The sequence below is a fragment of the Scylla paramamosain genome, chromosome 3 (assembly GCF_035594125.1).
Source record: "Scylla paramamosain isolate STU-SP2022 chromosome 3, ASM3559412v1, whole genome shotgun sequence".
NCBI lineage: Eukaryota > Metazoa > Arthropoda > Malacostraca > Decapoda > Portunidae > Scylla > Scylla paramamosain.
The window spans coordinates 28,128,043-28,147,013 of NC_087153.1; the positions used below are offsets into that span (position 1 = coordinate 28,128,043).

General features: G+C 37.4%; 1 protein-coding gene across 1 annotated transcript in view; it reads left to right on the plus strand.

The window, feature by feature from the left end:
• LOC135093269 (protein C10-like) overlaps nt 1–18,971 on the plus strand; it is a 58,223-nt gene that overhangs the window by 28,123 nt on the left and 11,129 nt on the right. Inside the window, exon 2 of the mRNA XM_063992375.1 lies at nt 2,845–3,021. Within this exon, the coding sequence (XP_063848445.1) occupies nt 2,845–3,021 (177 nt within the window). The remainder of the gene's footprint in view (nt 1–2,844; nt 3,022–18,971) is intronic.

Genomic DNA, 18,971 nt, shown 5'->3' on the forward strand with positions numbered 1-18,971 from the left:
AGACACTTAGGGTCGTTGACAGAGAGGCAGTCCGACCTGGGGACATTTATGGTCCCCTCCCCAGATGGGGACTCTGAGGCTGGTGTAGGAGTTGCTGTGATGATTTAAAAATTTTTGAGTGAAGGGTGTGTGTGTTATTAGGTGCTTGTAGTTTTGTGTGGAGGAAGAGAGTTGTCATTAGAGGGTAGGCTGTGACTGCCCCCTTGTGTTGTGAGACACAAAGGGAAACGTTCAGTGAGGTCACAGATGGGTTTAATGATAAGTTCACAACACCCCCTGAACAATGCTTTAGACCTCCCTGGGAGTAATTATCGTTTCGGCAGGTGTCTACTGCCTCCTCCATGTTTGCTCTTGGGTCTATATCAGTTTTATGATTTTCCCCAAATACCCTTATGTGAATTTTCATAATAATGATGATAATAATAGTAATAATAATAATAATAATAATAATAATAATAATAATAATAATAATAATAATAACAATAATAATTAATAATAATACATAATAACAACAATGCAAACTAATGTAGATTTATCTAACCTTACTTAATGTATTCTTACTAAACCTATACTACTTACCCCAATTGTTTCTAACCAAACTTAAAGAGATATAACTTAACTCAATAACTTATATATAACTTAGCCAAATACAATTGAACATAAACTAACCATTTCCCAAATAGTGCATTTGACATATTTGAATATTTGTCATCTTTATTATGTACAGGTCCTCTCTGATATATGATTGGGTTATGTTTCTGAAAATGCATTTGTAAAGTGAATGATAATATAGCGAAGTCAAAATTAAATGGGAAAAATAGGGATGCATCTCAAAACCTGCATGTATGTGCATGTATGAAGCCAATAAAAACCATGAAATATCGTATGTAAATACAGTAGAACCTCCCTTTCCGTGGAATGTCTCCCTTTCCAAACAACTCAGTTTTTTAATGAAAAATGTAACTCATAGTTGCTTCAATTGCCATACAATAATTCGGTTCTTGAACAAAGTTACTTGACTTCAAATGCTACAAGTTGTAGCAAAAGCTGCCATTTATTACTAATTTATAGTTTCTATAAATATTTACTTTGATTTTACATATTTGGAGGAGAGACACAAAGGGTAAGACAGTAATTCAATCTTTGAAATAAGCTAAATGTGATCCCATTGAAGAACCTTGATGTAAACAAACAAGGTTTGGTGCTCAGGAGTAATCCTGAGCTTCCTGTGGCTCTCTTTATGAAACACATTGCTATCACTACTGCACAACTGCATTTTGCTAGTAGCTTTTCCCAGTAGCAAGATGTCTAACTGTTATGTTCACCTTCATTTTGGCGTTGAGTAGTTTGCTCATCTCTGTGTCACTCTGTAACCTTACAAAGAGAATGCCTGCATGGTCTAAACAATATCTTTTGATGATGTTCTGTGTCATTAGGCTCATTCAATACATCCTTTCTGGGTAAAAAAAATTTCTAAGCTGGAGATGTTGTGGAGCAGCCATCTTAGCAGTGGAAGTGTTGGTCATTACCGCTAAGACATGGTGGATGGGTGTCTGAGAACAGATGAATCTATTTTACATTGATTCCTATGAGGAAAATAATTTCAGTTTTCAAACTTTTGGATTTTGAACAGCATTCAGGAATTAATTAAATCTGAAAACCGAGGTTCCACTGTACAGTTATTGTCCAAAGTAATAAAACACATGTTACATAAATAAACACAAGAATAAAACAATAAAATAGAATCAAGATTGATCAAGAGCCCTATCAAGGCTCTCTTGGCCTTGATAGGGCAGTCAGTGGAGCCTGCAGTGTGTTTGGAAGACATGGTTGACGATACAAATTCACTGATGCTGTATATCACTGGTGAAATTATAGTAAGCAGTACAGCTACAGTAATCTTGGGCACTTCCACACACAACACAGCTGGCAAACATCAACAAGAGCACAGGAAACACTGGCATTGTAGTGTTGCAGCTCTATGATCATTCACCCAAACAAATGCCGCTATACTTGTGTGCAGAGTGAGTGAGTGTGTGCTCAGGCTATTGTAAAAACGAAGCGTAACTGATCACATAGCGGGTAAAGGATAGTAAAGAAGAATGATCGTAAAACCTAATTATTGTATAATGGTGAATCAAATAGGGGAGAGGACCTGTATACTCTTTCTAATTAACCATTACAGCTAGATCTGACTAACTGCAGACCCTTGATGCTATCTAAATATTGTTTGCTTAGACACTCAGAAAAGTGAACAAATGGTCTATTTTGCCTTTCTAGTGTATATAAGTATTTAAAATACAAAAGTAAGTGTCAAAAAATTGCAGGTGATTATGGGAACAGCTATATAGCAGTGGAAAATGGACATGAACTGTATTAGTGCTTTGTTACAACACATCCCCTACTTGATATTATTTGTTATTATGCTTTTGTGCAATTTTTGTCAACCTAGATTAACATGCTTGGAATGATGAAATATGCATATTGGAATAGGTAATGCTGTAATATTTACCTGGAACATGCAGCTTATTAGAATTTATTTATTTATTAATAGTTGTTAGTGATGTGCAAGTATTGGCTGTCAGATTATTGTGCTGGTAGGGATTACTTGATAATTGCAAGGTGAGTGAATGTGGCCCTAGATACCAACCTGAGTACTTTTATGTAACAGTGAAGGGCAATTATGCAATAAATAAGTTATACCTGGTAAAATTCTTAACATACAAAGTTATTGTAATTTTGTTGCAAATCAGTCAGTGAGGTTAGGTCAAGTTAGGTTAATTGATCAGTTCTGATTGAGATCAACAAAAAGAAGGTTTTCACTAATCATTATTCTCTTTCTAGCTGCTTTGCAAGAGATCCTGGCAGCTTTGACAGGAGGAGAAGTAGTGGAGGCCCTGGAGTCAGCAAGGGAGACGGCAGGAAATGACATGGTGGCTCTCATGACCCGTGTGTTCCCACTAGTGACACAGGTTACCACCAAAGTTATAAGCAACTATGGTTTCACCCAAGATGGAGTTGGTAAGATGAGAAAGTTATCACTCAAACTTGCACAGCTAAAGCAAAATTACATATCAGTTGATCAACTTGCAGACATGCCCAGTGCTTCCTCATGCCCTTGGGTGGGACAATTGATTGATGCATTTATAATGCTCTTGCTACTTACAAAATTTTCTTGTTTGAGATGTTTTCAGTCTCCTTATCAATTATTGATATGCCTTGTTTCCAGTCTTGCATTGACAGTCACATGGATGAGTTTATGAAAATGTTTACTTTCAGTTTTTTCAGATAGTACTTGATTATTGTTTTCATATTGATATTTTCATACATTAGCTTAGGGCATATGATTGCCATTCTAGATGGTTGACTTATAGTCCCCCTACAATTTGTGGATAGGATAAGGAAGGGAAGGAGATGTTCATTAGGATTAGAATTTGTCTCCTGTTTATACTCACTTAGTGGAAATTTTGTGCCACCATTCTCTTTATGGTTAATTTGTGCCATGATGGTCCTTGTTCTTATCTCTTTGAAATAGAGAAAGAGAGAGGGGGGGAGAGAGGTCAGGCTGTAATGAGTGATTGTTAGGATAGCGTCCTGTGGGTCTAATAGCAATAAAGACCAGACATGGGCATGATTATGATTACTAATCAAATCATAATCCATGTCTCAGATTACATAATCATAATCAAATCATAATCAAAAGGTAGATAACTTGTGTAATCATAATCAAATCATAATCATATTTTCTTGATAATAATCAATAATTAAAATGTGATTATTGTAATTATTTCTATGTAATTTTCATGAAGCACTTTGCTTTCAAGCCCAAATATGTTTTGAAAGCTTAGCACCATCTCATGTTTTTACTTGCTTGTCTCCCACAATATACGAGTATCAGTCAAATGCACCCAAAGCCTATACATGTTTCAGCAGATTTGAAATGCTGTACTGGTAAAAATGATTGCTATCAGGCTGGTGTGGGAGTGCACAACTACAGGGTTACACACGAAACATGTAATGTGTGTATCAGTCGTGGAAGTGTCTATTAGTGTGTGTGTGTGTGTGTGTGTGTGTGTGTGTGTGTGTGTTGTAGTACTGTATCACCCAACATGTTTGTACATGCATATACTGCTGGCTATGTAAGGCAAACAACATGTTTGTACATGCACACGCTGCTGGTGTGTGTGAAGAAGCAGGGCCTGTATCAGGAGTCACTGGAAAAGCCTAACATTTAGTATCATACATACGTCATTCTGCACTGGCATCTGACATTCTCGAAGATGAATGCAGACCTCAGGCCAAAAATGCAGCCCAATGGAACAGCAATAACAAGATGCTTCACTCCCTTCTGAATATTGATCCAGACAAGCTTGATCAGTTAAACTGTCCAATAAAGCTAACCAAATATGAACTTAATCTCATCAAGGAAGTAACAGACATCTTGACACCATTTGAAGTAGCAACTCTAGTGTCAGGGAGAGAATGTTGTAACATCAAGCAAAGTAATTCCATGCATTCGTGGACTGACGGCTGAGCTTGAATAATTGTCGTAGACATACAAGTCAAAGATGAATACTACTCTCAAAAGCTCAGTTGAGAAAAGATTGAAGATCTGTGAAGACATGGAGATGTTTCAACTGGCTTCACTTCTAGATCCATGCTTTAAGATGGACTGGTGCTCACCAGAACAAGTCATGTTCATGAAATCCCTACTGAAGTCTAAAGTAGATGAAGTTATGCCTACTACCACTGAAGAAAAGGGTTTCCTTCAGAAAAGTAAAGAGGCCCCTACAAAGAAGTGCAAGCTGTTCAGATTCATGACACTATCAGCATCAGTGAGTTCTTCCCTCTATACATTAACATCAACTTTATCACAAGCAGAATCCTACCTGAGTCAGCCAAGAACAGAGGATGACAGTGATCCCCTTCTCTTCAGGGAACAGAATCAGTCAACATTACCTCAACTAACTATACTGGCTCTCCAATATCTGTGTATCCCTGCATCATCACCTCCATTTGAGACTTCTCTATTGCTGGGAAAGTCTTTCATCCTGAATGATGCAGAATGACTGATGTTTGCTTTGAGGAGTTGATGTTTATCTAGTGTAACCAATACATAGTAAATTAGATATTACATGAGAAATAATCTAGCCTATAAGAAATCATGTTTATAACAAGTTCTATATTTTTTTTCAAAGAAAAATACTTTGTTTTCATTATTGCTGTGAAAGCCTATGATCATGATTGGAAATAAATTCATAGAAGTAATGCATTATGTACTGTAAAGCAAAAACAGATAAAACCTCTTACACACACTATATGCTTTAATACCATTTATTAGTAAGTGATTTAAACAGTTATATTACTGTGCTCAAATATGGAACAGTGCACTTAATAGATGTAGTTTACCACCTATTTAAGCACTGTACTTAATCATTGTTAATCATTATCTTTTTATGAATAATCACAGTGAAATGTGATAATAATCATAATCTAATCTAAATCATGCACAAAAAGAAAAAAAATCATAATAAAAGTAGCAAAACTAAAGTAATCATATTTAATCACAATCAAAAAGTATTCCAGACTATAATCAAAATCAAATCATAGTAATTTTTTATAATCATGCCCAAGTCTGATAGAGACCTGTTGGTATCCTGATATATTGCTATACCTTATTTAGATTGCTGTACTCCAATTAGATAAGAAAATTAGTTAATTTATCCTGTTAAGTGTGGTTCATTTGGTAAGCTTGTTTGACAGAGACACCAGCGATATGTTACCATCACTCAATCACCTCCAGATCAAAACTTTAAAGTTGTTATGGCAAGTACAAATCAGCTAATAGAATTTTATATTTTATGCAAGTTTTTTTCTTATAAATGATATTTACAATAATGTAAAAAATGTGTAGAGTAAGATTATGCTCTTGTAGATACCTAGGTGAACTATTATTGAATATGATGCTGCATCAAAATTTTACATAAAAAGTGATATGGAAGAGAGAAGTAGGTCTTTTTAATGCCTTGAGTGTCATGAGAGGTAGAGAGGTAGGTTGGATACACTATTATGCTTATTACTATTATTATTATGGTTTATGCTGTCTGCAATAATATGATTCATATGTAGTACCTGCTTAACTTGCATGGTGCTAGCCTTTTTAGCCATGGTGCCAGCAGTTTTTTTTTTCTTTTAGCACTGAAAATTCTAAACAACATAAAGATACTGGGAAAATATGTAAAAATGGGTTTAGCAAAGTTAATTATTTTGAAACCCACATTATAAGTTGCCTGGCATGGGTGTATGTAATGTGACAAATAGTGATGCCAGTGGTGTTCTTGATGCTAGCAATTTGTAGCCACCAGCAATGTTTATGAATGGTGTAATGATAAATCACCAAAACATCAATGTACACATGATTGCTAGGGTACTTGTAGTAAGTGAGGGAATGAGGGTTGGCATTATGTTATTCACCTCACTGAATGGTCTGTAGGCTATTGCACTATGTATGTGTGAGTGTTTGGTGACACTTTTTTCAAAAAGATATGATTCATAAGCTGTAATGAATCACTTTAGAAGTGAAGAAGTGTGTAGTATTCTCTGAAGCAGGGCTCCAGGCACAACCTTACATCACACTCATTACTCTGAAATCACGAGTCAGTGTGCTTCCAAGGATGTTTTGTCATGTAGCTAACTACGCATCCACAGGCAAGAGTAAAGTTTGGAGTACACAATGCATTTTCTGTCAAGTTCAGTTAACAGATAAACAGTCTAGACTTTTTTATTTAAAGTTGATGCCATAAACTCACAGCATTGGCACTGAGCATGGGTATGTGAGATGCCATAAATTTACAGCATTGGCATTGTGTTGGTGTGGCCATTGATGACCAAAAAATGTTAATATTCCATACTCACCTTAAAAGCATCTACATTGTTTGTTTTTGTTGATATAGTAGTTTCCCCTTTGTTACTACTCAGAAGGAATGGTGTATAATATTTTTTTTAAATACTACTTACATAATGACATATGTAGAATGGCTCTATAAAATAATTTTAATTTGCTTGTAAGGTGATGCTTACTGGTGCCACCTGATAACAGACACTTCTCAGAAATTCTCCATTATTATAAATATCTTCAATAAAAAGTACATAGACCATATACAGTGGAACCTCGGTTACCGAATGCCTCCCTTTTTCAACAAATGGGTTTTCGAACAAAATTTTCAACTTGCTATTGCTTTAGTTGCGGCACCATAATTCTGTTTTTGATCAAAGTTACTTGATTTCAAACATTAAAAGACATAGCAAAATCTGCCATTTATTAGTAATTTACAGTTTCTATAAATAGTTACTTAGTTTTTATATATTTAGAGGAGAGACACAAAGTGTAAGATAATAATTCAATCTTTGAATAAGGTAAATGTGATCCTGTTCAAAAGCCTCAATCTAAACAAACATTTTTCAGCACTTAGGAAGTGGCTCTCTCGATAACCCCCAACACCATCACTGCTGCACAACTGCATTTTTCCAGTAGTTTTTCCCAGCAGCAAGATGTTTAAGTGTTATGATCACTTCATTTTGGCAGTAAGTGGGTTGTTCCTCTCTGTGTCCCTCTGTAAGGCTTCCCTCACTAGACTGGTGACAAAAGAGAATACCTGCACGATCTAAACAGTATCTTCAGATGAGTTCTGTGTCACTAACTTCATTCAATACATCCTTTCTGGATAAATAGTTTGTGAGCTGGAGATGTGAAGCAGTATCATAGGCCACTAAGATAGAGTCGGCTGATGTCTGGGAACAGATTAATCCATTTTTACATTAATTGCTATAGGGAAAATAGTTTAAATTTTTTAACATTTCAGATTTTGAACAGTATTAAGGAACGAATTAAGTTCTACAACCGAGGTTCCACTGTAAATATATATATATATATATATATATATATATATATATATATATATATATATATATATATATATATATATATATATATATATATATATATATGAACTTGCTATTATTACCTACCTATTTGTTTTTTACTCTATTAAGTTTTGAAGCTTTTGTGATTGTTGTATATTGTAAGATTAGTGGAAAAATATAAAGTTTATGAAAGAGATAGAATGATAGTGGGTGGTGAAAGGGTAACACTACACTGCTCTGCTTTGCTGAGCAGGCTTACCAACCCAAACTCCAGTGAACAGGAGAAATGGAACAGATTTCCTTATCTTAATGGAGTATAGCAAACAGAGTGTTAGGAAACAGGATAGAAAAAGATGGTGAGTTAAATAGAAAGCAACTTTCATGACAAGTTCATCCACATGGAAAAGGAAGAATGAGAGGAAAAGCTATGGATTATATTTCAGTAGACATGGTGAATATAGTATATCCATGGAGGTAAAAGGAGGTGTAAGGAATAGCATTTTCATGTCTACATTGATGTTTGCATCAGAGATTTGAACATGCCAAGGACACAACAATCAAGAGTGTGTGCTTTGAAAATTGATTAAAGTTGACAATCCTTTATCTGAAATTCTTGGAACTGAAAGTGTCACAGATTTTGGATTTTCTAGTTTTCAGAATGATTTCTTGTTCAGTTATGAATGCACAATAAGTCCATCATGCATTTTCACAATGTTATTTATGGGCAATTTCCACTGTCTTAACAATGTCATCTCTACCATCAGTTTGTCATTATTGTCATCATAATCACCTTGATTCAGAACCATTGCAATTATTTCACTGCTAGTCACTGAATGAACAACTGCAGCATCATTATCAATGTTGAAACTTCTTCAATATCCTCTTCCTCCAGTGTGATCAGAGATCAGGACTGATGTCACAGGTTAGAGGTGTCGAGGTCTTGTCAATACAATTCTCTTGCTAAAAGGCTAAGACCTCTCTGTTTCCCACCCTGTGATGTCAGCAGCGCTGCAGAAGGGAAGACTTTGGTGAGAAGAGCTCTCTAATTTCAGTCTTTGGTGAGGTCACGTCTCACACCTTTATGTTGTGGAACCTTCCCACACTTTGTGAAATTTACCTTTCGTGATGTGTCACCCTTCAAAAAACTTACGAATTTTGGAATTTTTGGATAAATTATTCTCAATTACACTTGAGAAGGGCATATGCACTAATAAGAGTAAGCAATGAAAAAGCATGTATGAGAAATGTTGCTTTAGAACTTGTGCCTGAAATGGAGTTAAAATAATTATAGTATTTATGATGGTTGACCCTATTAAGATGGTTTGTAACAGGAAGTAAATGTGAGTAGGGTTCCTAGGACAAAGTCCAGAGAACCACATCTCATATATAATTTCATTGCTATTTTTCCCATCTAGGTAATCACTGCACATGTCCTTCTGAGGTAACTTGCTTCCACTTCTACTCTTGACTGCTGCATCCCATTTCATGTTCAAGTCTTTGGGGCTGTATTAACAAAGATTTTTAATTAGAGAGATTGGGCTTAGGACAAACATTATGCTTTGTGTCATGCTTAACTTCCCAAGTCATGCTTAGCTTTGTGCTTACTATGGCAAAAAGTTAAGCACAGTCTGGGGTGGGGTTAACTTCAAGAGTTAAGATGGCTGACTGTCAAGGAGCCCAAGCCCACCTCCTCAGGAATTATTTGCTTTGTAAAGATGTTCTCGGTGATCTGAGTGATTCTGAACTGTTGAAAATATATAGACTAGATCAGCAGAAGTATTTGGAGGGAAATGCTGTAGAGAGCCCTACAACAAGCAGTGATGCACTGATGCTACTAATAATAATATATATAATTAGTGTTATTTAGCTAATGGGAAATGCAACTCTGATGATCTTAACCATTCCTGTGTCTTGCTGTTACCATGTCTCATTTACATTCTTAGTAACAGAGGTACATGCTGCTTTTTTTTGTGTCACTGAGTGAGTGAAGCCCTTCAGACTACTTGTTTTCTCATATACTGACTGGACAAGGAAGGAAAGCTTTTTCATTGGTCCAGCTTGGTTTCCTCTATTGGCCTTTTCAGCTTTAGGGACTTTCATCTCCTTTTTCATAAAGAAAAAGGACAGGAAAGGAGCAGCTCCTGAGTGGGAGTGGTCACACTGGCTTAAAGTCTTAAATTCTGAGACAAAATACTTGCTTGTTGCACAAAATCTAATTTTCTAAAACAGAAAAAAAAAAATCATATCCATGCAAAATAGAAGATAAGTTATTATTTTCTGTTATTTAAGCCAAAAGATATAAAAAAGACTGCACTTATTAACTTGAGATTAAGAGGTATAAGAATTTTCTGTTTTGCTCTCTCACCATTTCATATTGCATTAGTATAGGGCTTCAGTTTTATGCTTATCCCAGCCTTAAGCACAATTTGAAGGTAAGCAGAAGGCCACGTAGAAGGCTGAGAATCTTTTGTTAATACAGCACCAGATCCATACATTTATTATGTTGACAGGAGAATACTGAAATAAAACAATATATAAATATATATAACAATATATGAATAGGAGCTCAGCTTGCTGACTTACTGAAATTTCTAACTTACAATCTGCGCAGAATGTTAATTTGCTAGGCAGCAGATAAACCTATTAATCACATTTTTTGATTCATGGCAAAGGGTGAGTTGTAGCACAAAATCTCTGCTTGGTGATCCATTGGCAACAATGATGCCTTGGTAGTGCTGTGTGGGAGGACAATTGTGCTCATCTGCTTTGTGAGGCCAAGGAGGCAGGGTTTTGGTTAGCATGTTGTTTTGTGTCATGCCTTTCCTTTTTTGATCTGGTGTGTGTATAGCTCAGGTGAGTTACAACTAGGGAGAACATAACACCTCTGGTTGCCTAGTACAAGGCAGGTATTCCAATTAAGCAGATATTGGTTCATACAGGCATGAGTTTTTGAGTTTGTCAATTGGTTAAGCTGTTTGTTGAGCAGGAAGTATAGGACCTACCTGTATCCTGTCTCCAGCCTGGCAGGTACAAATTAATATCCACAAGGACCCATAAAGGGATTGCAAGGGCCAAGAAAGTGCAAGGAAAGGCAGTGCAGTTCCTTTATGGATCCTTGTGGTTATTAATTTGTGCCTGCAGGATGGAGACAGGGTCCTACACTCCCTCCTCAACAAATAGCTTAATTACCTACTGTGTGGCAGCTTTGTTTGTTTAGTTTAGTTTTTAGTTTTCATTAACTTTTACTTAATTTTTTTTCTTTTTATCTTTTAACTCTTTACTTTGGTTTGATAAACAACACAACAGATTCTATGAAATTACTTTACCTTGTAATTCTTTACCTTTGGTTACTCGGTGGTAACATGGTAACATGTCTGAGCATAAAAAAAAAAAAATTGTTAGCATTACTGTCAATTTTACTTACAAGCATTAATGTCTCTTCAGATTATAAAATTCATGGGCATAGTTCGTGTTTAACAAAAGGGATGGGTGCAACTGGGAGGACAGAATGAAAGCTCACCTTTTCACAAAACAAATTTATTTAATTTTATCATAATTAATTCACAATTTAATTCATATGAACTTAAGGGAACAAAAACAGAGAAAACTTAATACCCAGAATTCCTCCATACTCTTCCACTTAAATGGTAGGCACTCCTGCCTGCTAAAAACCAATTTAAGTTATTCACCCTGGGGCAAAAGTAAGGTGAGGTGGTCTAGTGTCCACACACCTGATACATGATACAGTCCTCCATTTGGAAACTCTCTCCCAAAAATGTCAAAGATATACATTCTTGCCTCTTAAAAAAAAGGCAGTAGGCACCTGCCAAAATGATAATTACTCCCAGTGAGGTCTAAACCACTGGATCAGGGGGTGCTGTGAAGTTATCATTAAAACCAGCTGACCTCACTGAACGTTTCCCTTTGTGTCTCACAACACCAGGGGGCAGTCACAGCCTGCTCTCTAAAGACAACTCTCTTCCTCCACACAAAACTACAAGCACCTAATAACATGCACACACCCTTCACTGAAAAATCCAAAATTATAATGGCGACTCCTACACCAGCCTCGGAGTCCCCATCTGGGGAGGGGACCATAAATGTCCCCAGGTCGGATTGCTCTTCTGATAACGACCCTAAGTGTCTTGACACCCCCCTCAACTTTTTCTTCATTAACTTCTACAACATTCACGATCTAAGATCTAATTTTTGATCTGTAGAACACCACCTCTCCTCTTCTAAACTTCCTCATCTTTTCCTCACTGAAACTCAGGTGTCTTAAGCAACTGACAGTAGCCCATTTTCTGTTCCCTCCTACTTTCTCTATTCTCATTTTCAAACTAAAGCTGGATGTTGTGTTTATGTGCGCATCGACTTAACCTCCTCTTGTGCCCATGCTCTTGAATCTTCCAAGTTTTTCACCATCTGGCTACAACTACAAAGTCACTCTCAGACTAAATTTATTTGTGCTGTATACCTCTCACCTAACTCCTCTGACTATAAAAAATTCTTTGACTACTTAACTTCCAAAATGGAGCACATTCTGACTCTCTTCCCTTTTGTGGAGATCTTCATTCTCAGAGACTTCAATGTTCACCACCAGCTTTGGCTTTCCTCTCCCTTCACTGACCATCCTGGTGAACTAGCCTTCAACTTTGCTATCCTCCACAACCTAGAGCAATTGGTGCAACATCCTACTCGTATTCCTGACTGTCTTGGAGATATGCCCAACATTCTTGACCTTTTCCTGACCTCTAATCCTCCTGCTTATGCTGTCACCCTCTCTTTTCCGTTGGGGCCCTCTGATCACAATCTCATATCTGTATCTTGTCCTATCGCTGCAATCCTTCCTCAGGATCCCCCTAAGCGAAGGTGCCTCTGGTGTTTTGCCTCTGCTAGTGGGGCGTACTTGAGGAGGTATTTTGCTGATTTTCCCTGGAATGACTACTGCTTCCATGTCAGAGACCTGTCTTTGTGTGTTGAGTGCATAACAGAGATGATAGTGTCTGGCATGGAGGCATACATTCCTCACTCTTTTTCTTGACCTAAACCTTCCAAACCTTGGTTTAACACAGCTTGTTCTCGTGCTATACATGATAGAGAGGTGGCCCACAAAAGGTACTTAAGCCTTCCATCACCAGAATCTCATGCACTTTATATTTCTGCCCAGAACCATGCCAAGTCTGTTCTCCAACTAGCCAAAAACTCCTCTATTAATAGAAAGTGTCAAAATCTTTCAAGATCTAACTCCCCTCGTGACTTCTGGCATGTAGCCAAAAATATCTCCAATAACTTTGCTTATTCTTTTCCTTCTTTATTTCAGTCAGATGGCACCACTGCTATCACATCTATCTCTAAAGCTGAACTCTGCTCAAACCTTTGCTAAAAACTCTACCTCGGATGATTCAGGGCTTGTTCCTCCCTCTCCTCCACCCTCTGACTACTTCATGCTACCTATTAAAATTCTTTGCAGTGATGTTTTCTATGCCATCACTGGCCTAAACCCTTGGAATGCTTATGGTCCTGATGGAGTCTCTCCTATTGTTCTCTGAAACTGTGCCTCCGTGCTTGCTCCTTGCCTAGTCAAACTCTTTCAGCTCTGTCTGTCAACATCTACCTTTCCTTCTTGCTGGAAGTTTGCCTACATTCAACCTGTACCTAAAAAGGGTGACCGTTCTGATCCCTCAAACTACCGTCCTATTGCTTTAATTTCCTGTCTATCTAAAGTTAATGAATCTATCCTCAACAGGAAGATTCTTAAACATCTATCATTTCACAACCTTTTATCTGATCGCCAATATGGGTTCTGTCAAGGCCACTCTAGTGCTGATCTTCTGGGTTTCCTTACTGAGTCTTGGTCATCCTCTTTTAGAGATTTTGATGAATTTTTTTTGTTGTTGCATTGGATATATCAAAGGCTTTTGATAGAGTCTAGCACAAAGCTTTGATTTCCAAACTACCCTCCTACGGCTTCTATCCTTCTCTCTGTAACTTCATCTCAAGTTTCCTTTCTGACCGTTCTGTTGCTGCTGTGGTAGATGGTCAATTTTCTTCTCCTAAATCTATTAACAGTGGTGTTCCTCAGGGTTCTGTCCTGTCACCCACTCTCTTCTTATTATTCATCAAAGACCTTCTAAACCAAACTTCTTGTCCTATCCACTCCTAAACTGATGATACCACCTTGCACTTTTCCACGTCTTTTCAGACGTCCAACACTTCAGGAAGTAAACATTTCAGACAGGGACCCACAGAATGCCTGACTTTTGATCTTTATAAAATTTCTGATTGGAGCAGAGCAAACTTGGTATTCTTCAGTGCCTCAAAAACTCAATTCCTCCATCTATCAACTCGACACAACCTTCCAGACAACTATCCCCTCTTCTTCAATGACACTCAACTGTCCCCCTCCTCTACACTGAACATCCTCAGTCTGTCCTTTACTTATAATCTGAACTGGAAACTTTATATCTCATCTTTAGCTAAAACAGCTTCTATGAAGTTAGGCATTCTGAGACATCTCTGCCAGTTTTTCTCACCCCCCCCCCCAGCTGCTAACTCTGTAAAAGGGACTTATCCATCCACATATTGAGTATGCTTCATATATCTGGGGGGTTACACTCATACTGCTCTTCTAGACAGGGTGGAATCAAAAGCTTCTCATCTCATGAACTCCTTTCTTTTAACTGAATGTCTTCAGCCTCTATTTCATCGCTGCAGTGTTGCATCTTTAGCTGTCTTCTACTGCTATTTTCATGCTAACTGCTCTTCTGATCTTGCTAACTGCATGCCTCCCCTCCTGCAGCCTCTCTGCACAAGACTTTCTTCTTTCTCTCACCCCTATTCTGTCCACCTCTCTAATGCAAGAGTTAACCAGTATTCTCAATCATTCTCTGGTAAACTCTGGAACTCCCTGCCAACTTCTTTATTTCCACCTTCCTATGTCTTGAATTCCTTCAAGAGGGAGGTTTCAAAACAATTATCTTTTCAATTTTTGACTACTGCTTTGGATCCTTTTCTGGGACTGGCATCTCAGTGGGCTTTTTTTTTTTATTGGATTTTTGTTGGCCTAGGCCAGTGTCCCTCCTACATAATAAAAAAAAAAAAGTTAAGTGAGGCAGTCCCGTGACCATCTCTCACATTGTACACACATACGATAATATAACCCACTTGGAAAACCTCTTCCCCCCCCCAATGCTATAGTTCAATGAGGTGGCCAACTGACCGGCCATCAGTCACAGCATTGCATTTCCCTGACTGCCATCTTATGTCGTATGGCAGGGAATCTGGTCCCAGATACATACTGCCTTTACCACACTTGACCACCAAATGCACACTGGTGTTATTTCCCTTAACATGATCTAGAAAAATGCATTTAACTAAAACATTACATTCTGCAAACAAAAGAGGTGGTGAGAGGGTGGTGTACACAAGCTAGCAGACAGGACAGAGAGCAGCATCTCTGTCCTGGCACCCTGGCACACAACATATCTCATATCTCACTTATAATCACCTTATTACACTTCTCTTCACCACCAAACTATTATCACTGTCTTTCCCAATATATATATATATATATATATATATATATATATATATATATATATATATATATATATATATATATATATATATATATATATATATATATATATATATATATATATATATATATATATATATATATATTATACCTAACCCTAAATTCAATGCATTTACTTGCAAACAAAGGTGGTGAGAGGGTGGTGTACACAAACCAGCAGACAGGACAGAGGCCAGCATCCCTCTGCCCCAGGGGATGCCATGGGCATCTTTGTCTGCCCTCAGTCTTACCAGTTTGCTTCCATAACTTCATTTCCTCTCTCCTCTCCCTTGCTATACAGCATTGGAAACTATTTTGTTTAAAGTGAAATTGATCAAGGAATGTGGAAAAATTTAGTGAAGGGATAAAAATAATTCCTGTTTTTTTTTTTTTTTCTGTAGGAAGGACACTGGCCAAGGGCAACAAAAATCCAATAAAAAAAAATTGCCTACTGAAATGCCAGTCCCATAAAAGGGTCAAAACAGTTGTCAAAAATTGATGAATAAGTGTCTTGAAACCTCCCTCTTGAAGGAATTCAAGTCATAGGAAGGTGGAAATACAGAAGCAGGCAAGGAGTTCCAGAGTTTACCAGAGGAAGGGATGAATGATTGAGAATACTGGTAAACTCTTGTGTTAGAGAGGTGGACAGAATAGGGGTGAGAGAAAGAAGAGTCTTGTGCAGCGAGGCTGCAGGAGGAGGGGAGGCATGCAGTTAGTAAGATCAGAAGAGCAGTTAGCATGAAAATAGTGGTAGAAGACAGCTAGAGATGCAACATGGCAGCAGTGAGAGAGAGGCTGAAGACAGTCAGTTAGAGGAGAGGAGTTGATGAGATAAAAAGCTTTTGATTCCACCCTGTCTAGAAGAGCAGTATGAGTGGAACCCACCCAGACATGTGAAGCATACTCCATACATGGACGGATAAGGCCCTTGTACAGAGTTAGCAGCTGGGGGGTTGAGAAAAACTGGCAGAGACATCTCAGAATGCCTGACTTCATAGAAGCTGTTTTAGCTAGAGATGAGATGTGAAGTTTCCAGTTCAGATTATAAGTAAAGGACAGACCGAGGATGTTCAGTGTAGAAGAGGGGCACAGTTGAGTGTCAGTGAAGAAGAGGGGATAGTTGTCTGGAAGGTTGTGTCGAGTTGATAGATGGAGGAATTGAGTTTTTGAGGCATTGAACAATACCAAGTTTGCTCTGCCCCAATCAGAAATTTTAGAAAGATTAGAAGTCAAGCATTCTGTGGCTTCCCTGCGTGAAATCTTTACCTCCTGAAGGGTTGGACGTCTATGAAAAGACGTGGAAAAGTGCAGGGTGGTATCATCAGCGTAGGAGTGGATAGGACAAGAAGTTTGGTTTAGAAGATCATTAATGAATAATAAGAAGAGAGTGGGTGACAGGACCACTGTTAATAGATTTAGGAGAAGAGCAGTGACCGTCTACCACAGCAGCAACAGAACGGTCAAAAAGGAAACTTGAGATGAAGTTACAGAGAGAAGGATAGAAGCCGTAGGAGGGTAGTTTGGAAATCAAAGCTTTGTGCCAGACTCTATCAAAAGCTTTTGATATGTCCAAGGCAACAGCAAAAGTTTCACCAAAATCTCTAAAAGAGGATGACCAAGACTCAGTAAGGAAAGCCAGAAGATCACCAGTAGAGCGGCCTTGACGGAACCCATACTGGCGATCAGATAGAAAGTTGTGAAGTGATAGATGTTTAAGAATCTTCCTGTTGGGGATAAATTCAAAAACTTTAGATAGGCAGGAAATTAAAGCAATAGGATGGTAGTTTGAGGGATTAGAACAGTTACCCTTTTTAGGAACAGGTTGAATTTAGGCAAACTTCCAGCAAGAAGGAAAGGTAGATGTTTTTTAATAATTTGCCTTTTGAGTAATTGTTCCTGCCTAGTCAGTTGAGATAGTTTTGTACTCCTTACCCAAATGAGCTATTAGATATACATGTCAGCGGGTCATTTAAAACACTGAAAAAACAAAGAGGATGGCATTACACTACTGACAAACAAGCGAGATCTTGCCTATCTGAGCCAATATCTGCTTGAATGGAAAGCCTGCCTTGAACAACGTAATCAGGTTATGTGTTCGATAGTAGTAACTCTCCTGGCCATCACACAGGCTATGCACTCACCATATGTCATTCACCAAACCAAAAAGAAATAACGAGTCGCAAAACAACCAGCTAAACAAAACCCTGCTTTCTAGGCCTCACAAAGGAGCCGAGTACAAAACAACCAGCTAAACAAAACCCTGCTTTCCAGGAGCTGAGAACAACTGTCCTGCCACACAACATTGCCAAGGCATCTTTGTTGCCAAAAAGATCAGCAAGCATAGATTTCATGCTACAAGTTAACTTACTCTGAGCACTGAATAAAAAAGATGTGTTAAATCTGTTCACCTGCAGGCCAGTAAAGTAATTTGCTATGCAGACTAAGTGAAATAGCCCATCACAATAAAGCCCTCCTGCAGGCTAAGGGTTTTTAGTTTCATCCCCTTCCTTTCTTTAGAACTTCACCTTGCATCTTGGCCTGAGGACATGATGCTAAGAAGAGCTATTGGGTCTGGTTGAAGGTTGGAAGTTATAGCTTTTGCAGTGGCATGTCTATGGCTGAGCACAATAATGAAAATATTTATCACAATAACCGATAAATTGATAACGATAATCTTATCGGCAATAACTGATAATCAATAACTAGTGATCAATTTATTGCCCAATAACTGATAAATTGATAAATAAAAAATTCCAGTACTAGGAATAACAATATTGATACATATTTTAAATAAAAAAATTGATAAATTCAAATCTTAAAATAATCATTATCGTAGAAAACTTTGAAAAATCTTACACGAAATTCAATGTTTATCCTGTCTCTTCACTAATGAAAAGTATTGTTTTAAGTGAAATAAAAAAAAAATAGATTTTGAAAGTTTAAAACTTCAACATGCTCATGTTGCAAAATTTTATATTATTGATTATTACTAGTTTAGAACCAAAAATATTGGTTTATCAGATAAACCAGTAACCTGATATTGTTTTTGTGATAATTTATTGTGATAATGTCCACCTCTGGGCATGTCCCAGGTGTGGTCTTGTTTACAGTTTTGTTTTACAATCTGATCTGTTCTCTTGTTTCTCCCAAGTTTGACTTAATTGTACTAGTACTTTAATTTTATTAAAAAGTACTTTTATTTTTTTTTAAGAGAAAAGAGAAAAAAGTATTTCTCAATGTTCTTCAGTGGTACTGTTGTCAAAAAAGCAGAGTTGGGAAGCTTGATTTGCCCCAGCAGAATCCACACACAAGCTTGTTTTATCTGCAGCAGCTTGGATAGAGAGAGAAGAGGAATGGACTGATAGCAAGGATAAGGGTACAGATAAAGACCAAAGGAGAAAAAGATAAATTACAAACTTTGTATATAGAATATGAAAATTGTATTGTTGGTGAGCTCCTTTTTGAAACA